The 22,246-nt window shown below is 35.8% G+C and overlaps 1 protein-coding gene across 1 annotated transcript in view; it reads left to right on the forward strand.

Moving 5' to 3' along the window:
- Positions 1 to 11,368: 11,368 nt before the first annotated feature.
- Positions 11,369 to 22,246, forward strand: part of noxred1 (NADP-dependent oxidoreductase domain containing 1) — a 63,848-nt gene continuing 52,970 nt past the window's right edge. Inside the window, exon 1 of the mRNA XM_068038235.1 lies at positions 11,369 to 11,572. Coding sequence (XP_067894336.1) covers positions 11,397 to 11,572 — 176 coding nt within the window. The 5' untranslated portion in view covers positions 11,369 to 11,396. The remainder of the gene's footprint in view (positions 11,573 to 22,246) is intronic.

Consider the following 22,246-nt stretch of genomic DNA (forward strand, 5'->3'; position numbering starts at 1 on the left):
TTCCTAAATACTGAATATCCCTGGTTGATCATTTCCCATCCCTGGTCACCTTGCAGCCATGTCTCCGTAATCCCGACTATATCATACCCATTTACATCTATTTGCGCTATTAATTCATCCACTTTATTGCAAATGCTCCACGCATTAAGACACAAAGCCTTAAGGCTTGTCTTTTTAACATTACTTGTCCCCTTCCCACTATGTTTCACTATGGCCCTGTTTGATTCTGGCCCTTGATTTCTCTGCCTATCACTTTTCTTAATCCCCTTACCATCTTTTGTTCTTGTCTTTGATCCCCCTCCTCTGACTCCTTGCAAAGGTTCCTATCCCCTTGCCATTTTAGTTTAAACCCTCCCCAACCACTCTAGCAAATACTCCCCTGGGACATCAGTCCCGGTCCTGCCCAGGTATAACCCATCCAGTTTGTACTGGTCCCACCTCCCCCAGAACCGATCCCAATGTCTCTCCCCCTCACACCATCTCTTCAGCCACATATTCATCCGATATATCCTGCTATTTCTACTCTGACTAGCACGTGGCACTGGTAGTAATCCTGAAATCACTACCTTTGAGATCCTACTTTTCAAATTACTTCCTAGCTCCCTATATTCTGCTTTTAGGGCCTTGTCCTTTTTTTTAACCTACGTCGTTTATACCAATGTGTACCACGACCACTGGCTGTTCACCCTCCCCCTTCAGAATGTCCTGTAACCGCTCTCAGACATCCCTAACCCTAGCATCAGGGAGGCAACATACCATCATGGAGTCTCTTTTGTGGCCACAGAAACGCCTAGCTATTCCCCTTACAATTAAATCCCCTATAACTATTGCATTCCCACACTTTTTACTCCTCCCCTGTGCAACAGAGCCAACTGTGGTGCAACGAATTGGGCTGTTGCTGCTTTCCCCTGAGAAGCCATTTCCCCCCAACAGTATCCAAAGTTGTATAGCTGTTTTGCAGGGGAATAGCCACAGGAGATTCCTGAACTGCCTGCCTAGTCCTCTTGCTCTGCCTGGTGGTCACCCATTCCCCTCCTGCCTGTGGGCTCTGAGCCCACCTCTCTATACATGCTAGCCATGATACTCTCTGCCTCGTGGATGCTCCACAGTGTCCCCAGCTGCCGCTCCAGCTCTGAAACCCGGGCTTCCAGGAGCTGCAGCTGGAGACACTTCCTGCACACATGCTGGTCCTGGGCACTGGAAATGTGCCCGGCTTCCCACATAGAGCACGAGGAGCACACCACGGCTTTGAGCTCTCCTGCCATGACTTAACCCTTTAAATTAACCTTTTGGAAGATCTTAATGTAAATAATATCAATTACTCTAGGGCCCTTCTCCCCTGGTCCTCATTACTACAGAACTCTCTAAAAAGCACTACTTACTATATATGAAAAAAAACTGTAAACCTTCCTTACCTTAGATACTTACCCAACTATTTAGAGCTATTCCCTAACTGCAGTGACTCACCAACCAATCACCTTGCAGCTCTCCTGTGACGTCACTGTTGCTTTTTTTTTCAAAACTCCGGCACTCTGGATGAGGTCCGAGTGCTCTCACACAGGTCCGACTGCTTTCCGCTCCTGAAGGTAAGTGAAGGTCCCGAGCCTCACGCTAGATTTATCTGCTCCCGGTTCTGGCTGTTTCCACACAGGTCTGACTGCTCTCTGCTCATGAAGGTAAGTGAAGGCCCCAAGCCTTGCGCTGGATTTATCCGCTCCCGGTACTGGTTGTTTCCACACAGGTCCGACTGCTCTCCACTCCTGAAGGTAAGTGAACAAATTACAAGAGGTCTCAGTATTCCTACTGTCAGAGAAGAGGTAAAAGAGAACTCTGTAGACAGCTTCATGACTCAAACTGTTTTCCCTCGCTTCTAGCAGTAACAATTAGATTACAATAACAAGGATGCTTGATCATCATAGCGACAACAGCTGTCAGTTTGAAAATCTAAAGGCAGTTTAATTTGCAGACTAGCAGTTCCAGCCAAAGCTTGGGGAGTTTAATTCTTTCAATGTCTGATCCCTCTATATACCCAGAACCCATGTCTCTGAAGTGAAAAATCAGTGGCGAACCATCCATTCTGTTCCTGCACCCTCCCCAGTCGCTGATCTATCAGTTCAGCTGCCACTGACAATGGAGAAAGAAGCTTCCCTTCTCTTGTTTACAAATAATTGGTCTCCCGCAAGACGTAAGAGTCATTCTACATTGAAGCTAAGCAGAAGAAACCAAACCAAATATATTTTTGAGATATATTAATGGCCTGTGCTTAGATACAGAGGACATTATATTGAAGTATGTGGATGACACGAAAATCGGAAATGTAGTAAACAATGAGGGGGGACAATAACAGACTTCAGGAAGACATAGACAAGTTGGTGAAATGGGCAGATACATGGCAGATGAAATTTCAATGTAGAACAGTGTGCAGTGATACATCTTGGCAGGAAGAATGAGGAGAGGCAATATAAACAATTTTAAAGGGGTGCAGGGACAGTGAGACCTGGGGGTGCGTGTACACAAGTCATTGAAAGTGGCAGAACAAATTGAGAAGGCTGTTAAAAAGACATATGGAATCCTTGGCTTTATAAATAGAGGCACAGAGTACAAAAGCAAGGAAGGCATTCTATAACTTTATAAAACACTCTCCAGATGCAGTATTGTGGCCTATTCTGGACACCACATTTTTGGAAGGATGTCAAAGCCTTCGAGAGGGTGCAGAGGACACTTACTAGAATAGTGCTCGGGATAAGGGATTTCACTCACTTGGAGACTAGAGAAACTTCTTTTTACAGCAGAGAAGGTCAAGTGGAGATGATGATTGATGTTCTAATCATGAAGGCTTTTGATAAAGTAGAGAGAGAAACAGTTTCCAGTGGCAGGAGGGTCAGTAACGAGAGGACACAGATTTAAAGTGATTGCCTGAAGAGGTTCAAAGAAAAATATAGTGAGTTGTTATAGAACATAGAACAGTACAGCACAGTACAGGCCCTTCGGCTGGAACATAGAACAGTCCAGCACAGTACAGGCCCTTCGGCTGGAACATAGAACAGTACAGCACAGTACAGGCCCTTCGGCTGGAACACAGAACAGTACAGCACAGTACAGGCCCTTCGGCTGGAACATAGAACAGTACAGCACAGTACAGGCCCTTCGGCTGGAACACAGAACAGTACAGCACAGTACAGGCCCTTCGGCTGGAACATAGAACAGTACAGCACAGTACAGGCCCTTCAGCTGGAACACAGAGCATAGAACAGTACAGCACAGTACAGGCCCTTCGGCTGGAACATAGAACAGTACAGCACAGTACAGGCCCTTCGGCTGGAACATAGAACAGTACAGCACAGTACAGGCCCTTCGGCTGGAACACAGAACAGTACAGCACAGTACAGGCCCTTCGGCTGGAACATAGAACAGTACAGCACAGTACAGGCCCTTCGGCTGGAACACAGAGCATAGAACAGTACAGCACAGTACAGGCCCTTCGGCTGGAACATAGAACAGTACAGCACAGTACAGGCCCTTCGGCTGGAACATAGAACAGTACAGCACAGTACAGGCCCTTCGGCCCACCATGTTGTGCCGACCCTTTAACCTACTCTAAGATCAAACTAACTACCTACCCTTCATTCTACTATCATCCATGTACCAAGAGTCGCTTAAATGCCCCTAATGTATCTGCTTCTACTACCACCGTTGGCAGTGCATTCCACACACCCACCACTCTCTGTGTAAAGAACCTACCTCTGACATCTCGAAACCTTCCTCCAATCACCTTAAAATTATGCCCCCTGGTGATAGCCCTTTCCACCCTGGGAAAAAGTCTCTGACTATCCACTCTATCTATGCCTCTCATCATCTTGTACCCCTCTATCAAGTCACCTCTCATCCTTCTTCACTCCAATGAGAAAAGCCCTAGCTCCCTCAGTCTTTCTTCGTAGGACATGCCCTCCAGTCCGGGCAGCATCCTGGTAAATCTCCTCTGCACCCTCTCTAAAGCTTCCACATCCTTCCTATAATGAGGCGACCAGAACTGAACACAATATTCCAAGTGTGGTCGAACCAGGGCCTTATAGAGCTGCAGCATAACCTCGCGGCTCTTAAACACAATCCCCCTGTTAATGAAAGCCAACACACCATACCCCTTATTAACAACCCGATCAACTTGGGTGGCAACTTTGAGCGAGTGGAAGCAGATTCAATAGTAACTTTTAAAAGGGAATTGGATAAATAATTGAAGTATAAAATGTGCAGGGATGTGGGGAATGAGCAGGGAAGTTGGACTAACTGTATAGCTCTTTCAAAGAGCTGGCACAGTGTACGAATATCAGCCTTTAATGGTTTTTAGAGCGATCAGACATTGAAAGAATTAAATTCCCAAGCTTTGGATGGAACTGCTAGTCTGCAAATTAAACTGCCTTTAGATTTTCAAACTGACAGCTGTTGTCTCTATGATGATCAAGCATCCTTGTTATTGTAATCTAATTGTTACTGCTGGAAGTGAGGGAAAACAGTTTGAGTCATGAAACTGTCTACAGAGTTCTCTTTTACCTCTTCTCTGACTGTGGGAATACTGAGAGCTCTTGTAATTTGTTGCAATATAATCCCCTTTTACCATTTTTGAGTATTAGAACGGAAGAAACGGAAGAACTTTTTTATTCTTTCATGGGATGTGGGTGTCACTGGCAAGGCCAGCATTTATTGCCCATCCCTATTTGCCCTTGAACTGAATGGTTTGCTAGGCCATTTCAGAGGGCAGTTAAGAATCAACACATTGCTGTGGGACTGGAGTCTCATGTAGGCCAGACCAGGTAAGGATGGCAGATTTCTTTCCCTAAAGGACATTCGTGAATCAGATGGAATAAAAACAAGAAATGCTGGAACCACTCAGCAGGTCTGGCAGCATCCACAGTATTTTGCTTTTATTTTAGTGAACCAGATGGGTTTTTACAACAATTGACAATGGTTTCATTAGACTAGGAGCAGGAGTAGACGATATGGCCCGTCGAGTCTGCTCCGCCATTCAATACAATCATGGCTGATCTTAGGCTTCAACTTCACTTTCCCACCCACTCCCCATATCCCTTAATTCCCTGAGAGACCAAAAATCTGTCTATCTTAGCCTTAAATATATTCAATGATGAAGAATCCACAACCCTCTGGGGTAGAGAATTCCAAAGATTCACAACCCTTTGAGTGAAGAAATTTCTCCTCATTTCAGTCCTAAATGATCGTCCCCTTACCCTAAGACTGTGTCCCTGCTTCCCCAGCCAATGGAAACAACCCCTCTGTGTCTACCCTGTCAAGCCCCATCAGAATCTTGTAAGTGTCAATTTAGAACCAGATTGGGGTGGGCAGCAATGACCAGTGATCAAATAGCCTCCCGATACTCACTCTCCAGTCTCGCACATGAAGATCGCTACCTTGGGTGAGGCCAACAACGATGGAATCACATCCAGCTAGAGTCAGCACCTTCAGATAAGGAGGAAGGAATAAAAGTTCTGTTTGTCCCAAGTTTACTTAACTGTGATTATAGTTATTTCATTGTATATTACAACAATAGCAACAACTTGTATCTATATAGCACCACTAACATGGCAAAATGTCCCAAGGCACTTGTTTACTTCCCAATCTTTTATTCCCCCCAATTCTCTCAAAGATGTTACTTTAGATCTGATTCTAAGGGATGCCTGGGACCTCGTGCACTCTTGGAAGATGCATGGATTCATTGGAATGGTACCTAGTATGAGGAAATATAAATATGAAGAAATTGAAAATTTTTACTGAAACAACATGGATTATGAGGTCATAGATCATAGATAATAGGAGTAGGCCATTCGGCCCATCAAGCCTGCTCTGCCATTCAAACAGATCATGGCTGATCATCTACCTCTACGCCATTTTTATCTACTAACCCCATAGCCCTTGATATCTTTAGTATCCAGAAATCTATTGTTTTCTATCTTGAACAAACTCAATGGTTGAGCTTCCACAGCCCTCTGGGGTAGAGAATTCCATAGATTCACCACCCTCTCAGTAAAGAAATTCCTCCTCAACTCAGTCCTAAATGGCCTGCCCCTTATTCTGAGATTGTGTCCACTTGTTCTAGACTCACCAGCCAGAGGAAACATCCTATCCACATCTACCCTCTCACACCCTGTAAGAATTTTGTCGGTTTCAATGAGATCACCTCTCATTCTTTGAAACTTTAGAGAATACAGGCCCTGTTTCTGCAATCTCTCCTCATAAAATAATCCTGCCATCCCAGGGATTAGTCTGGTGAACCTGTGTTGCACTCCCTCAATGGTGCAGGGTCAGCACCTGGAAAGGTGGTATGATAATATTTCAAATGATTAAAAAAGATGGGACAGGGTAGAGAGAAGCAGATTTTTCCCAGTAGTTGAGGGGTCCAGTCGGAGAGAGCGTAGGTACAGGATTAGGTATCAAAGATTTAGAAGAGGGCTGCACCCAGAGTTGTGAGGTTGTGGGATTCACTTCTAAGGACAGTGTTTGAGGCAGAAACTTTCAACATTCAAGATTCGATTCGAGTGTGGGAACAGGGCAGGTAAATGCGATTGGGACAATCTGCTCGTGTGGAAGGTAAACACTAACAGGGACTTTTGATGGGCTGAATGGACTCGTTTCATGTTGACTAGAATGTATCTAAATGGCCATCACATGTTTTCTACATTACAACACTGACTACATCTGAAAAATCCTTCAGTGGCTGTAGAGAGCTTTGGGACATCCTGAGGACGTGAAAGGCAGTATAGAAATGCAAATTCATTCTTTCTTTCTATAGAGTAACTTATCATAGAATGGTTACAGCACAGAAGGAGGCTGTTCAGCCTGTCATGTCCATGCTGGCCTCTGTAAGAGCTACTCAGCTAGTCCCACTTACCTGCCTTTCCCCCATAACCTGAAATTTTTTTCTCTCCAGGTGCTTATCCAATTTTGAAAGACACGATCATAGTCTCAGGTAGTGCATTCCTGATCCCAACCACCTGTAAAAAAAAAAAAAGCTATTCCTCTTGTCGCCTTGGGCTCTTTTGTCAATCACCTTAAATTGGTGTCCTCTGGTTCTGGACCCTTCACCAATGGAAAGTTTCCCCCTATCTACTCTGTCCAGACACCTCATGATTTTGAAAAATTCTGTTAAATCTCCTTTCAACCTTCTCTAAGTAGAACAGCCCCAGCTTCACCAATCTATCAATGTAACTGAAGTCTCTCAATTCTGAATCTTTTCTGCACCCTCTCTAAAGTGTGGTGCCCAGAATTGGACACAATACTCCAGTTGAGGCCAAATTGGTGTTTTATAAAGGTTCACCACAACTTCCTTGTTTTTGTACCCTATGCTCTATTTATAAAGCCCAGGAACCCCTATGTCTTATTAACTGCTTTCTCAACCTGGCCTGTCACCTCCAATGATTTGTGCAGGTACAGCCCCAGGTCCCTCTGCTGCTGTACCCCCTTTAGAATTGTAGCCTTTAATTTAGATTGCCTCTATTCATTCCTCCTATCAAAATGTACCATTTCACACTTCTCTGCATTAAATTTTATCTGCCAGGTGCCCACTCCACCAGCCTGTCTATGTCCTCATGAAGTTTATCACTATTCTCCTCACAGTTTACAATACTTCCAAGTTTTGTGTCGTATGCAAATTTTGAAATTGTGCCCTGTACACCCAAGTCTTGGTCATTAATACAGTTCAAGAAAAGCCGTGGTCCTAATACTGACACCTGGGGAACCCCACTATACACCTTCCTCCAGTCTGAAAAACAACTGTTCACCACTACTCTCTTTCCTATCACTCAGCCAATTTTGTATCCATGTTGACACTGTCCTTTTTATTCCATGGGCTGCAAGGTCAAACGCCTTTTGCAAGCCCATGTACACCACATCAACCGCATTTCCCTTACCAACCTTTTCTATAACTTCATCGGAAAACTCAATTAAATTCATTAAGCATGATTTTCCCTTAACAAATCTGTGCTGGCTTTCCTTAACTAATCTGTACTTATCCCAGATTATTGTTTCAAAAGGCTTTCCCACCATCAAGGTTAAACTGACTGACCTGTAGTTGCTGGGTTTATCCTTCCACTTTTTTTCAACAAGGGTGTAATATTTGCAATTCACCAGTCGTCTGGCACCCCCTCTGTATCTAAGGAGGATTGAATGATTATTCCACCCATACTTCCCTAAGTATCCTCCTCGCATCTGATCTGGTCCTGGTGACTTATCAACATTAAGTACAGCCAGCTTTTCTAATATAGTCATAGAGTCATTATGGCACATAAGGAGGCCATTTGGCCCATCGAGTCTATGTTGACTCTCTGCAGAGCAATCCAGTCAGTTCCATATCCCTGCTCTATCCCCATAGCTCTGCAAGTTTATCTCCCTCAAGTGACCATCCAATTTCCTTTTGAAATCAACAATTGTCTTCCCTTCCACCAGCCTCGTAGGCAGCGATTCCAGATCATTACCACTCAGTGTAAAAAAAGTCTTCCTCACAAGCCTCCCTGCATCTCTTACAGAGTCATAGAGTCATTTACGGCACAGATACTAGGATCACTGTGACCTTGTTTTGGTTTTGCTTTGGACAGTGAGTTGGTGACATGGACAGTGTTAAAAAACACAGTTGGAGAAAACTTGCCAAGGGAGCAAAACATCACCTCAGCTTGTTCCAGCTCTTTGAGAAGCTCTGAGAAGATCTGTTCCAGGAAGATCCCAGTGACAGCCGTCTACACGTACTTGGGAGGCCAAACCAAAACAAAGGACATCTGACATCTTTCCATATCTTCTCTTTTTTCTTCAAGAATGAGCAAGTATTTGGCCAAAGTATTCTTTTTGTCTGTTTTTTTTTTAAGTGATAGAGCTCTAAAGAGTAAGTTTCTATTTTTTCAGTTAGCTGGTGTATGTTTGTGTGTGAGCAGCTAAGGTAAAAGGGAACTTTTATATTTCAATCTGTGTGTTAGTGCTTTGCATCATTACTGCTTAAGACTTGTTTTATAATAAACTGATAATTTTGTTGTTTATTAAAGAAACCTGATTGGTATATTTTATTCTGGGATAAAAATAGAGTCTATGATTGACCATATCAGCAACTGGGAAAATATTTAAATATATGTTGTGACCTGTGGAGAAGTGGTACTAGAAAAACAGTGCACTCCTCCCACCTCAGTCATAACAAAAGGTACTGATATAGAAAATTCTCTTTAACACACCATAGAAACTCTTGCCCCTCTTCTGCTATTATGATCAGTCTATATTAGGATAATTAAAGTCCCCCATTATAACAATCTTTTCCCTCTATATCTTTCCCAATAGTTGGTGGCCTATAGAATACCCCCAGCAATGTAATGGTGCCTCTATTGTTTCCTAACTCTAACCAAATAGATTCTGTCCTTGACTCCTCTAGAACATCCTCTCTCGCCAGCACTGTAATATTATCCTTAATCAATGCTGCAACCCCTCTTCCTTTCCTTCCTGAACACTTTGTATTCATGAATATTTAGGACCTGTGCCTGCAGCTCACCAACCTTAATTACCACACTCCGTGTATTTAAATACATCTGCTGTAAACCTAATTTAGACTTTATAACATTCCCACTTACTCTGACCCCACCTAATACCTTACTATTTTCTTACTCTAATGCTATCTGTCTCTGTGCACCTTGGTTTTCCTCTCTAATATTACCTCCTGGTTCCCACAACCCTGCCAAGTTAGTTTAAACTGTTCCCAATAACACTAGCAAATTGCCCTGCAAGGACACTGGTCCCAGCCCGTACAGGTCCCATCTTTTCCCAAAACTGGTACCATTATCCCAACTTGTGTTTATTTGGACAGTCTTGTCTTTACTGGTGAACAATCCAGGCCATTGGAGGGTCTCAGAGGTGACAAAATTGTTACAGCGGCTCATCGTGTCTGCACTGACTCTTGAATGAGCAATTCACCTAATGTCATTCCCCCGCCCTCTCCCCATAACGCTGCACATCTTCTCACGGAATAGTTTAATTCCCTTTTGAATGCTTCAATTGAACCTGCCTCAGGCAGTACATTTCAGACCTTAACCACTCGCTGCGGGAAGTAGTTTTTCTTCATGCTGCTTTTGCTTCTTTTGCCAAGCACGTTAAGTCTGTGCCCTCTCGTTCTCTATCCTTTCATGAATGGGAACAGTTTTTCCCTATCCACTCTGTTCAGACCCTTCATGATTTTGAATATCCTTTTGAAGTTCTACACTATTCTCCTCACAGTTCACAATGTTTCCAAGTTTCATAGCATCTGCAAACTTTGAAATTGTACCCTGTACACCAAGGTCTAGGTCATTAATATATATCAGGAAAAGCAAGGATCCCAGCATTGACCCCTGGGGAACTCCACGACAAACCGCTTTGGAAAGGGTGCAGAGGAGATTTACTAGGATGTTGCCTGGTATGGAGGGAAGGTCTTACGAGGAAAGGCTGAGGGACTTGAGGTTGTTTTCGTTGGAGAGGAGGAGGAGGAGAGGTGACTTAATAGAGACATACAAGATAATCAGAGGGTTAGATAGGGTGGATAGTGAGAGTCTTTTTCCTCGGATGGTGATGGCAAACACGAGGGGACATAGCTTTAAGTTGAGGGGTGAAAGATATAGGACAAATGTCAGAGGTAGTTTCTTTACTCAGAGAGTAGTAGGGGCGTGGAACGCCCTGCCTGCAACAGTAGTAGACTCGCCAGATTTAAGGGCATTTAAGTGGTCATTGGATAGACATATGGATGAAAATGGAATAGTGTAGGTCAGATGATCGGCGCAACATCGAGGGCCGAAGGGCCTGTACTGCGCTGTAATATTCTAATTCTAATTCTAAAAAAAAACCGTCTTCCAGCCCGAGAAACATCCATTACCCACTACTCTCCGTTTCCTGTCACTCAGACAATTCCGTATCCATGTTGCTACCGTCCCTTTTATTCCATGAGCTATAACCTTGCTCACAACTCTGTTGTGTGGCACTGTGTCCATGTACACCACATCAACAGCATTACACTTTAAGAATGATTTCAGTCAATAGGTGAACCTTGATCCTCAAACTGGGAAACCAACCCCCTTTTGACCTTTCACCCGGATGCTGGCTGCGATTTAACTGTTGCTGTGGTGACGGAGGAGGCGGGGCCGTTGCTGTGGTGACGGAGGAGGCGGGGCCGTTGCTGTGGTGACGGAGGAGGCGGGGCCGTTGCTGTGGTGACGGAGGAGGCGGGGCCGTTGCTGTGGTGACGGAGGAGGCGGGGCCGTTGCTGTGGTGACGGAGGAGGCGGGGCCGTTGCTGTGGTGACGGAGGAGGCGGGGCCGTTGCTGTGGTGACGGAGGAGGCCGGGCCGTTGCTGTGGTGTCAGTGGGCCGGGGCCGGGGCCGGGGCCGGGAATGGCGAGCGGCGATTACTCGAGTCTGACCAGCCGCCTCCCGTCTCTCGGCTTCGAGGCGCCGCTCACCGAGGAGGAGAAAGCTTTCAGCAAAAACCTCCGACTCCGGGTCTGGGCCCTGACTGTCTGCGCCTGTGCACATGCCGTCTTCTTCCTACGGTTCCTGACAGCATTCAGGTAATCACAGCGATCAATATGACAGCAATCAATAATCAATATGACAGCAATCAATATACTGCAAATAATAATCAATATGACAGTAATCAATAATCAATATGACAGCAATCAATAATCAATATGACAGTAATCAATAATCAATATACTGTAATCAATATGACAGCAATCAATAATCAATATGACAGTAATCAATAATCAATATACTGTAATCAATATGACAGCAATCAATAATCAATATACTGTAATCAATATGACAGCAATCAATAATCAATATGACAGTAATCAATAATCAACATGACAGTAATCAATAATCAATATACTGTAATCAATATGACAGCAATCAATAATCAATATGACAGTAATCAATAATCAATATACTGTAATCAATATGACAGCAATCAATAATCAACATGACAGTAATCAATAATCAATATACTGTAATCAATATGACAGCAATCAATAATCAATATGACAGTAATCAATAATCAATATACTGTAATCAATATGACAGCAATCAATAATCAATATGACAGTAATCAATAATCAACATGACAGTAATCAATAATCAATATACTGTAATCAATATGACAGCAATCAATAATCAACATGACAGTAATCAATAATCAATATACTGTAATCAATATGACAGTAATCAATAATCAATATGACAGTAATCAATAATCAATATACTGTAATCAATATGACAGCAATCAATAATCAATATGACAGTAATCAATAATCAACATGACAGTAATCAATAATCAATATACTGTAATCAATATGACAGCAATCAATAATCAATATGACAGTAATCAATATGACAGCAATCAATAATCAATATGACAGTAATCAATAATCAACATGACAGTAATCAATAATCAATATACTGTAATCAATATGACAGCAATCAATAATCAATATGACAGTAATCAATAATCAACATGACAGTAATCAATATACTGTAATCAATATGACAGCAATCAATAATCAATATGACAGTAATCAATAATCAATATACTGTAATCAATATGACAGCAATCAATAATCAATATGACAGTAATCAATAATCAATATACTGTAATCAATATGACAGCAATCAATAATCAACATGACAGTAATCAATAATCAATATACTGTAATCAATATGACAGCAATCAATAATCAATATGACAGTAATCAATAATCAATATACTGTAATCAATATGACAGCAATCAATAATCAATATGACAGCAATCAATATGACAGCAATCAATAATCAATATGACAGCAATCAATAATCAACATGACAGTAATCAATAATCAATATACTGTAATCAATATGACAGCAATCAATAATCAATATGACAGTAATCAATAATCAATATACTGTAATCAATATGACAGCAATCAATAATCAATATGACAGCAATCAATATAGTGCAATCAATAATCAATATGACAGTAATCAATAATCAATATACTGTAATCAATATGACAGCAATCAATAATCAATATGACAGTAATCAATAATCAACATGACAGTAATCAATAATCAATATACTGTAATCAATATGACAGCAATCAATAATCAACATGACAGTAATCAATAATCAATATACTGTAATCAATATGACAGCAATCAATAATCAATATGACAGCAATCAATAATCAACATGACAGTAATCAATAATCAATATACTGTAATCAATATGACAGCAATCAATAATCAATATGACAGCAATCAATATACTGCAATCAATAATCAATATGACAGCAATCAATAATCAACATGACAGTAATCAATAATCAATATACTGTAATCAATATGACAGCAATCAATAATCAATATGACAGCAATCAATATACTGCAATCAATAATCAATATGACAGCAATCAATAATCAATATGACAGTTATCAATAATACTGTAATCAATATGACAGCAATCAATAATCAACATGACAGTAATCAATAATCAACATGACAGTAATCAATAATCAATATACTGTAATCAATATGACAGCAATCAATAATCAATATGACAGTAATCAATCAATATACTGTAATCAATATGACAGCAATCAATAATCAATATGACAGCAATCAATATACTGCAATCAATAATCAATATGACAGCAATCAATAATCAATATGACAGTAATCAATAATACTGTAATCAACATGACAGTAATCAATAATCAATATACTGTAATCAATATGACAGCAATCAATAATCAATATGACAGTAATCAATAATCAATATACTGTAATCAATATGACAGCAATCAATAATCAAAATGACAGTAATCAATAATCAACATGACAGTAATCAATAATCAATATACTGTAATCAATATGACAGCAATCAATAATCAATATGACAGTAATCAATAATCAATATACTGTAATCAATATGACAGCAATCAATAATCAATATGACAGCAATCAATATGACAGCAATCAATAATCAATATGACAGCAATCAATAATCAACATGACAGTAATCAATAATCAATATACTGTAATCAATATGACAGCAATCAATAATCAATATGACAGTAATCAATAATCAATATACTGTAATCAATATGACAGCAATCAATAATCAATATGACAGCAATCAATATAGTGCAATCAATAATCAATATGACAGTAATCAATAATCAATATACTGTAATCAATATGACAGCAATCAATAATCAATATGACAGTAATCAATAATCAACATGACAGTAATCAATAATCAATATACTGTAATCAATATGACAGCAATCAATAATCAACATGACAGTAATCAATAATCAATATACTGTAATCAATATGACAGCAATCAATAATCAATATGACAGCAATCAATAATCAACATGACAGTAATCAATAATCAATATACTGTAATCAATATGACAGCAATCAATAATCAATATGACAGCAATCAATAATCAATATACTGTAATCAATATGACAGCAATCAATAATCAATATGACAGCAATCAATATACTGCAATCAATAATCAATATGACAGCAATCAATAATCAATATGACAGTAATCAATAATCAACATGACAGTAATCAATAATCAATATACTGTAATCAATATGACAGCAATCAATAATCAATATGACAGTAATCAACAATACTGTAATCAATTTGACAGTAATCAATAATCAACATGACAGTAATCAATAATCAATATACTGTAATCAATATGACAGCAATCAATAATCAATATGACAGTAATCAATAATATACTGTAATCAATATGACAGCAATCAATAATCAATATGACAGCAATCAATATACTGCAATCAATAATCAATATGACAGCAATCAATAATCAATATGACAGTAATCAATAATACTGTAATCAACATGACAGTGATCAATAATCAATATACTGTAATCAATATGACAGCAATCAATAATCAATATGACAGTAATCAATAATCAATATACTGTAATCAATATGACAGCAATCAATAATCAAAATGACAGCAATCAATAATCAACATGACAGTAATCAATAATCAATATACTATAATCAATATGACAGCAATCAATAATCAATATGACAGTAATCAACAATACTGTAATCAATTTGACAGTAATCAATAATCAATATGACAGCAATCAATAATCAACATGACAGTAATCAATAATCAATATACTGTAATCAATATGACAGCAATCAATAATCAATATGACAGCAATCAATATACTGCAATCAATAATCAATATGACAGCAATCAATAATCAACATGACAGTAATCAATAATCAATATACTGTAATCAATATGACAGCAATCAATAAACAATATGACAGTAATCAATAATCAACATGACAGTAATCAATAATCAATATGACAGTAATCAACAATACTGTAATCAATTTGACAGTAATCAATATGACAGCAATCAATAATCAATATACTGTAATCAATATCACAGCAATCAATAATCAACATGACAGCAATCAATAATCAACATGACAGTAATCAATAATCAATATGACAGTAATCAACAATACTGTAATCAATATGACAGTAATCAATATGACAGCAATCAATAATCAACATGACAGTAATCAATAATCAATATACTGTAATCAATATGACAGCAATCAATAATCAATATGACAGTAATCAATAATCAATATACTGTAATCAATATCACAGCAATCAATACTCAATATGACAGCAATCAATAATCAATATACTGCAATCAATATGACAGCAATCAATAATCAATATGACAACAATCAATATACTGCAATCAATAATCAATATACTGCAATCAATAATCAATATGACAGCAATCAATAATCAACATGACAGTAATCAATAATCAATATACTGTAATCAATATGACAGCAATCAATAATCAATATGACAGCAATCAATATACTGCAATCAATAATCAATATGACAGCAATCAATAATCAACATGACAGTAATCAATAATCAATATACTGTAATCAATATGACAGCAATCAATAATCAATATGACAGTAATCAATAATCAACATGACAGTAATCAATAATCAATATGACAGTAATCAACAATACTGTAATCAATTTGACAGTAATCAATATGACAGCAATCAATAATCAATATACTGTAATCAATATGACAGCAATCAATAATCAATATGACAGCAATCAATAATCAACATGACAGTAATCAATAATCAATATGACAGTAATCAACAATACTGTAATCAATATGACAGTAATCAATATGACAGCAATCAATAATCAATATACTGTAATCAATATCACAGCAATCAATAATCAATATGACAGCAATCAATATACTGCAATCAATAATCAATATGACAGCAATCAATAATCAACATGACAGTAATCAATAATCAATATGACAGTAATCAATAATCAATATACTGTAATCAATATCACAGCAATCAATACTCAATATGACAGCAATCAATAATCAATATGACAACAATCAATATACTGCAATCAATAATCAATATACTGTAATCAATATGACAGCAATCAATAATCAATATGACAGTAATCAATAATCAATATACTGTAATCAATATCACAGCAATCAATACTCAATATGACAGCAATCAATAATCAATATACTGCAATCAATATGACAGCAATCAATAATCAATATGACAACAATCAATATACTGCAATCAATAATCAATATACTGCAATCAATATGACAGCAATCAATAATCAATATGACAACAATCAATATACTGCAATCAATAATCAATATACTGTAATCAATATCACAGCAATCAATACTCAATATGACAGCAATCAATAATCAATATACTGCAATCAATATGACAGCAATCAATAATCAATATGACAATCAATATACTGCAATCAATAATCAATATACTGTAATCAATATCACAGCAATCAATACTCAATATGACAGCAATCAATAATCAATATACTGCAATCAATATGACAGCAATCAATAATCAATATGACAGCAATCAATATACTGCAATCAATAATCAATATACTGTAATCAATATCACAGCAATCAATACTCAATATGACAGCAATCAATAATCAATATACTGTAATCAATATCACAGCAATCAATAATCAATATGACAACAATCAATATACTGCAATCAATCAATTTACTGTAATCAATATCACAGCAATCAATAATCAATATGACAGTAATCAATAATCAATATGACTGTAATCAATATCACAGCAATCAATGATCAATTTACTGTAATCTATATCACAGCAATCAATAATCACTTTGACAGCAATCAATAATCAATATCACAGCAATCAATATGCAGCAATCAATAATCAATATGACAGCAATCAATAATCAATATACTGTAATCAATATCACAGCAATCAATAATTAATATGACAGTAATCAATAATCAATATGACAGCAATCAATAATCAGTATACTGTAATCAATAATCAATATCACAGCAATCAATAATCAATATGACAGCAATCAATATACTGCAATCAATAATCAATATGACAGCAATCAATAATCTATATGACAGTAATCAGTATCACAGCAATCAATAATCAATATGACAGCAATCAATAATTAATATGACAGTAATCAATAATCAATATGACAGCAATCAATAATCAGTATACTGTAATCAATAATCAATATACTGCAATCAATAATCAATATGACAGCAATCAATAATCAATATACTGTAATCAATATGACAGCAATCAATAATAAATATGACAGCAATCAATAATCAATATACTGTAATCAATATCACAGCAATCAATAATCAATATGACAACAATCAATCATCAATATGACAGCAATCAATAATCAATATACTGTAATCAATATCAGAGCAATCAATAATCAATATGACAGCAATCAATATACTGCAATCAATAATCAGTATGACAGCAATCAATAATCAACATGACAGTAATCAATATGACAGTAATCAATATGACAGCAATCTATAATCAATATACTGTGATCAATATCACAGCAATCAATAATCAATATACTGCAATCAATGACAGCAATCAATAATCAATATGACAACAATCAATATACTGCTATCAATAATCAATATGACAGCAATCAATAATCAGTATACTGTAATCAATAATCAATATACTGCAATCAATAATCAATATGACAGCAATCAATAATCAATATACTGTAATCAATATGACAGCAATCAATAATAAATATGACAGCAATCAATAATCAATATACTGTAATCAATATCACAGCAATCAATAATCAATATGACAACAATCAATCATCAATATGACAGCAATCAATAATCAATATACTGTAATCAATATCAGAGCAATCAATAATCAATATGACAGCAATCAATATACTGCAATCAATAATCAGTATAACAGCAATCAATAATCAACATGACAGTAATCAATATGACAGCAATCAATAATCAATATACTGTGATCAATATCACAGCAATCAATAATCAATATACTGCAATCAATGACAGCAATCAATAATCAATATGACAACAATCAATATACTGCTATCAATAATCAATATGACAGTAATCAATAATCAATATGACAGTAATAAATAATCAATATACTGTAATCAATATCACAGCAATCAATAATCAATATGACTAATCAATAATCAATATGACAGCAATCAATAATCTATACTGTAATCAATATGACAGCAATCAATGATCAATATGACAGCAATCAATAATCAATATACTGTAATCAATATCACAGCAATCAATAATCAATATGACTAATCAATAATCAATATGACAGTAATAAATAATCAATATACTGTAATCAATATCACAGCAATCAATAATCAATATGACTAATCAATAATCAATATGACAGTAATAAATAATCAATATACTGTAATCAATATCACAGCAATCAATAATCAATATGACTAATCAATAATCAACATGACAGCAATCAATAATCTATACTGTAATCAATATAACAGCAATCAATGAACAATATGACAGCAATCAATAATCAATATACTGTAATCAATATCACAGCAATCAATAATCAGTATGACAGCAATCAATAATCAATATGACAGCAATCAATAATCAATATATTGTAATCAATATCACAGCAATCAATAATCAATATGACAGCAATCAATAATCAATATATTGTAATCAATATCACAGCAATCAATAATCAACATGACAGTAATCAATAATCAATTTACTGTAATCAATATGACAGCAATCAATAATCAATATGACAGTAATCAATAATCAATTTACTGTAATCAATATGACAGCAATCAATAATCAATATGACAGTAATCAATAATCAATTTACTGTAATCAATATCACAGCAATCAATAATCAATATGACAGCAATCAATAATCAATATGACAGCAATCAATAAACAATATACTGTAATCAATATCACAGCAATCAATACTCAATATGACAGCAATCAATATACTGCAATCAATAATCAATATGACAGCAATCAATAATCAATATGACAGTAATCAATAATCAATATGACAACAATCAATATACTGCAATCAATAATCAATGTACTGTAATCAATATCACAGCAATCAATAATCAATATGACAGCAATCAATAATCAATATGACAACAATCAATATACTGCAATCAATAATCAATGTACTGTAATCAATATGACAGCAATCAATAATCAATATGACAGCAATCAATATACTGCAATCAATAATCAATATGACAGTAATCAATAAACAATATACTGTAATCAATATCACAGCAATCAATAATCAATATCACAGCAATCAATAATCAATATGACAGCAATCAATATACTGCAATCAATAATCAATATGACAGTAATCAATATACTGTAATCAATAATCAATATACTGTAATCAATATCACAGCAATCAATACTCAATATGACAGCAATCAATAATCAATATGACAACTATCAATATACTGCAATCAATAATCAATATGACAGCAATCAATAATCAATATACTGTAATCAATATCACAGCAATCAATAATCAATATGACAGCAATCAATAATCAATATGACAACAATAAATAATCAATATGACAGTAATCAATAATCAATATATTGTAATCAATAATCAATATACTGTAATCAATATCACAGCAATAAATAATCAATATGACAGTAATCAATAATCAATATACTGTAATCAGTATCACAGCAATCAATAATCAATATGACAGCAATCAATAATCAATATACTGTAATCAATATCACAGCAATCAATAATCAATATGACAGCAATCAATATACTGCAATCAATAATCAATATGACAGCAATCAATAATCAATATGACAGCAATCAATATACTACAATCAATAATCAATATACAGCAATCAATAATCACTTTGACAGCAATCAATAATCAATATCACAGCAATCAATATACAGCAATCAATAATCAAAATGACAGCAATCAATATACTGCAATCAATAATCAAAATGACAGCAATCAATATACTGCAATCAATAATCAATATACAGCAATCAATAATCAAAATGACAGCAATCAATATACTGCAATCAATAATCAAAATGACAGCAATCAATATACAGCAATCAATAATCAATATACAGCAATCAATAATCAATATACTGCAATCAATAATCAAAATGACAGCAATCAATATACAGCAATCAATAATCAATATACTGCAATCAATAATCAATATACAGCAATCAATAATCAATATACTGCAATCAATAATTAATATGACAGCAATCAATAATCAATATCACAGCAATCAATATACAGCAATCAATAATCAATATGACAGCAATCAATAATCAATATACTGCAATCAATAATCAAAATGACAGCAATCAATATACTGCAATCAATAATCAACATACAGCAATCAATAATCAATATACTGCAATCAATAATTAATATGACAGCAATCAATAATCAGTATCACAGCAATCAATATACAGCAATCAATAATCAATATGACAGCAATCAATAATCAATATACAGCAATCAATAATCAATATACTGCAATCAATAATCAATATGACAGCAATCAATAATCAATATACAGCAATCAATAATCAATATACTGCAATCAATAATTAATATGACAGCAATCAATAATCAATATCACAGCAATCAATATACAGCAATCAATAATCAATATGACAGCAATCAATAATCAATATACTGCAATCAATAATCAAAATGACAGCAATCAATATACTGCAATCAATAATCAATATACAGCAATCAATAATCAATATACTGCAATCAATAATCAAAATGACAGCAATCAATATACTGCAATCAATAATCAATATACAGCAATCAATAATCAATATACTGCAATCAATAATTAATATGACAGCAATCAATAATCAGTATCACAGCAATCAATATACAGCAATCAATAATCAATATGACAGCAATCAATAATCAATATACAGCAATCAATAATCAATATACTGCAATCAATAATCAATATGACAGCAATCAATAATCAATATACAGCAATCAATAATCAATATACTGCAATCAATAATTAATATGACAGCAATCAATAATCAATATCACAGCAATCAATAATCAATATGACAGCAATCAATAATCAATATACTGCAATCAATAATTAATATGACAGCAATCAATAATCAATATGACAGCAATCAATAATCAATATACTGCAATCAATAATCAATATGACAGCAATCAATATACTGCAATCAATAATCAATATACAGCAATCAATATGACAGCAATCAATAATCAATATCACAGCATTCAATATACAGCAATCAATAATCAATATACAGCAATCAATAATCAATATGACAGCAATCAATATACTGCAATCAATAATCCATATGATAGCAATCAATAATCAATATTACAGCAATCAATAATCAATATACTGCAATCAATAATCAATATGACAGCAATCAATAATAAATATGACAGCAATCAATATTCAGCAATGAATATGACTGAAATCAATAATCAATATCACTGCAATCAATAATATCACAGTAATCAATAATCAGTTTCCCTACAATCAATAATCCATATCCTATGTTGTCATCCTCCCATCTATGTGAAATGATGGACATGCAGCTAATCCATTGGTAATGGGTGTGTTTCACATGGTGCATTTTTGCTGATGGCTGAAGAGATCATTATTCATGACAGGCAGG

This window comes from Heterodontus francisci, chromosome 9 (assembly GCF_036365525.1).
Source record: "Heterodontus francisci isolate sHetFra1 chromosome 9, sHetFra1.hap1, whole genome shotgun sequence".
In the NCBI taxonomy this organism is placed as follows: domain Eukaryota; kingdom Metazoa; phylum Chordata; class Chondrichthyes; order Heterodontiformes; family Heterodontidae; genus Heterodontus; species Heterodontus francisci.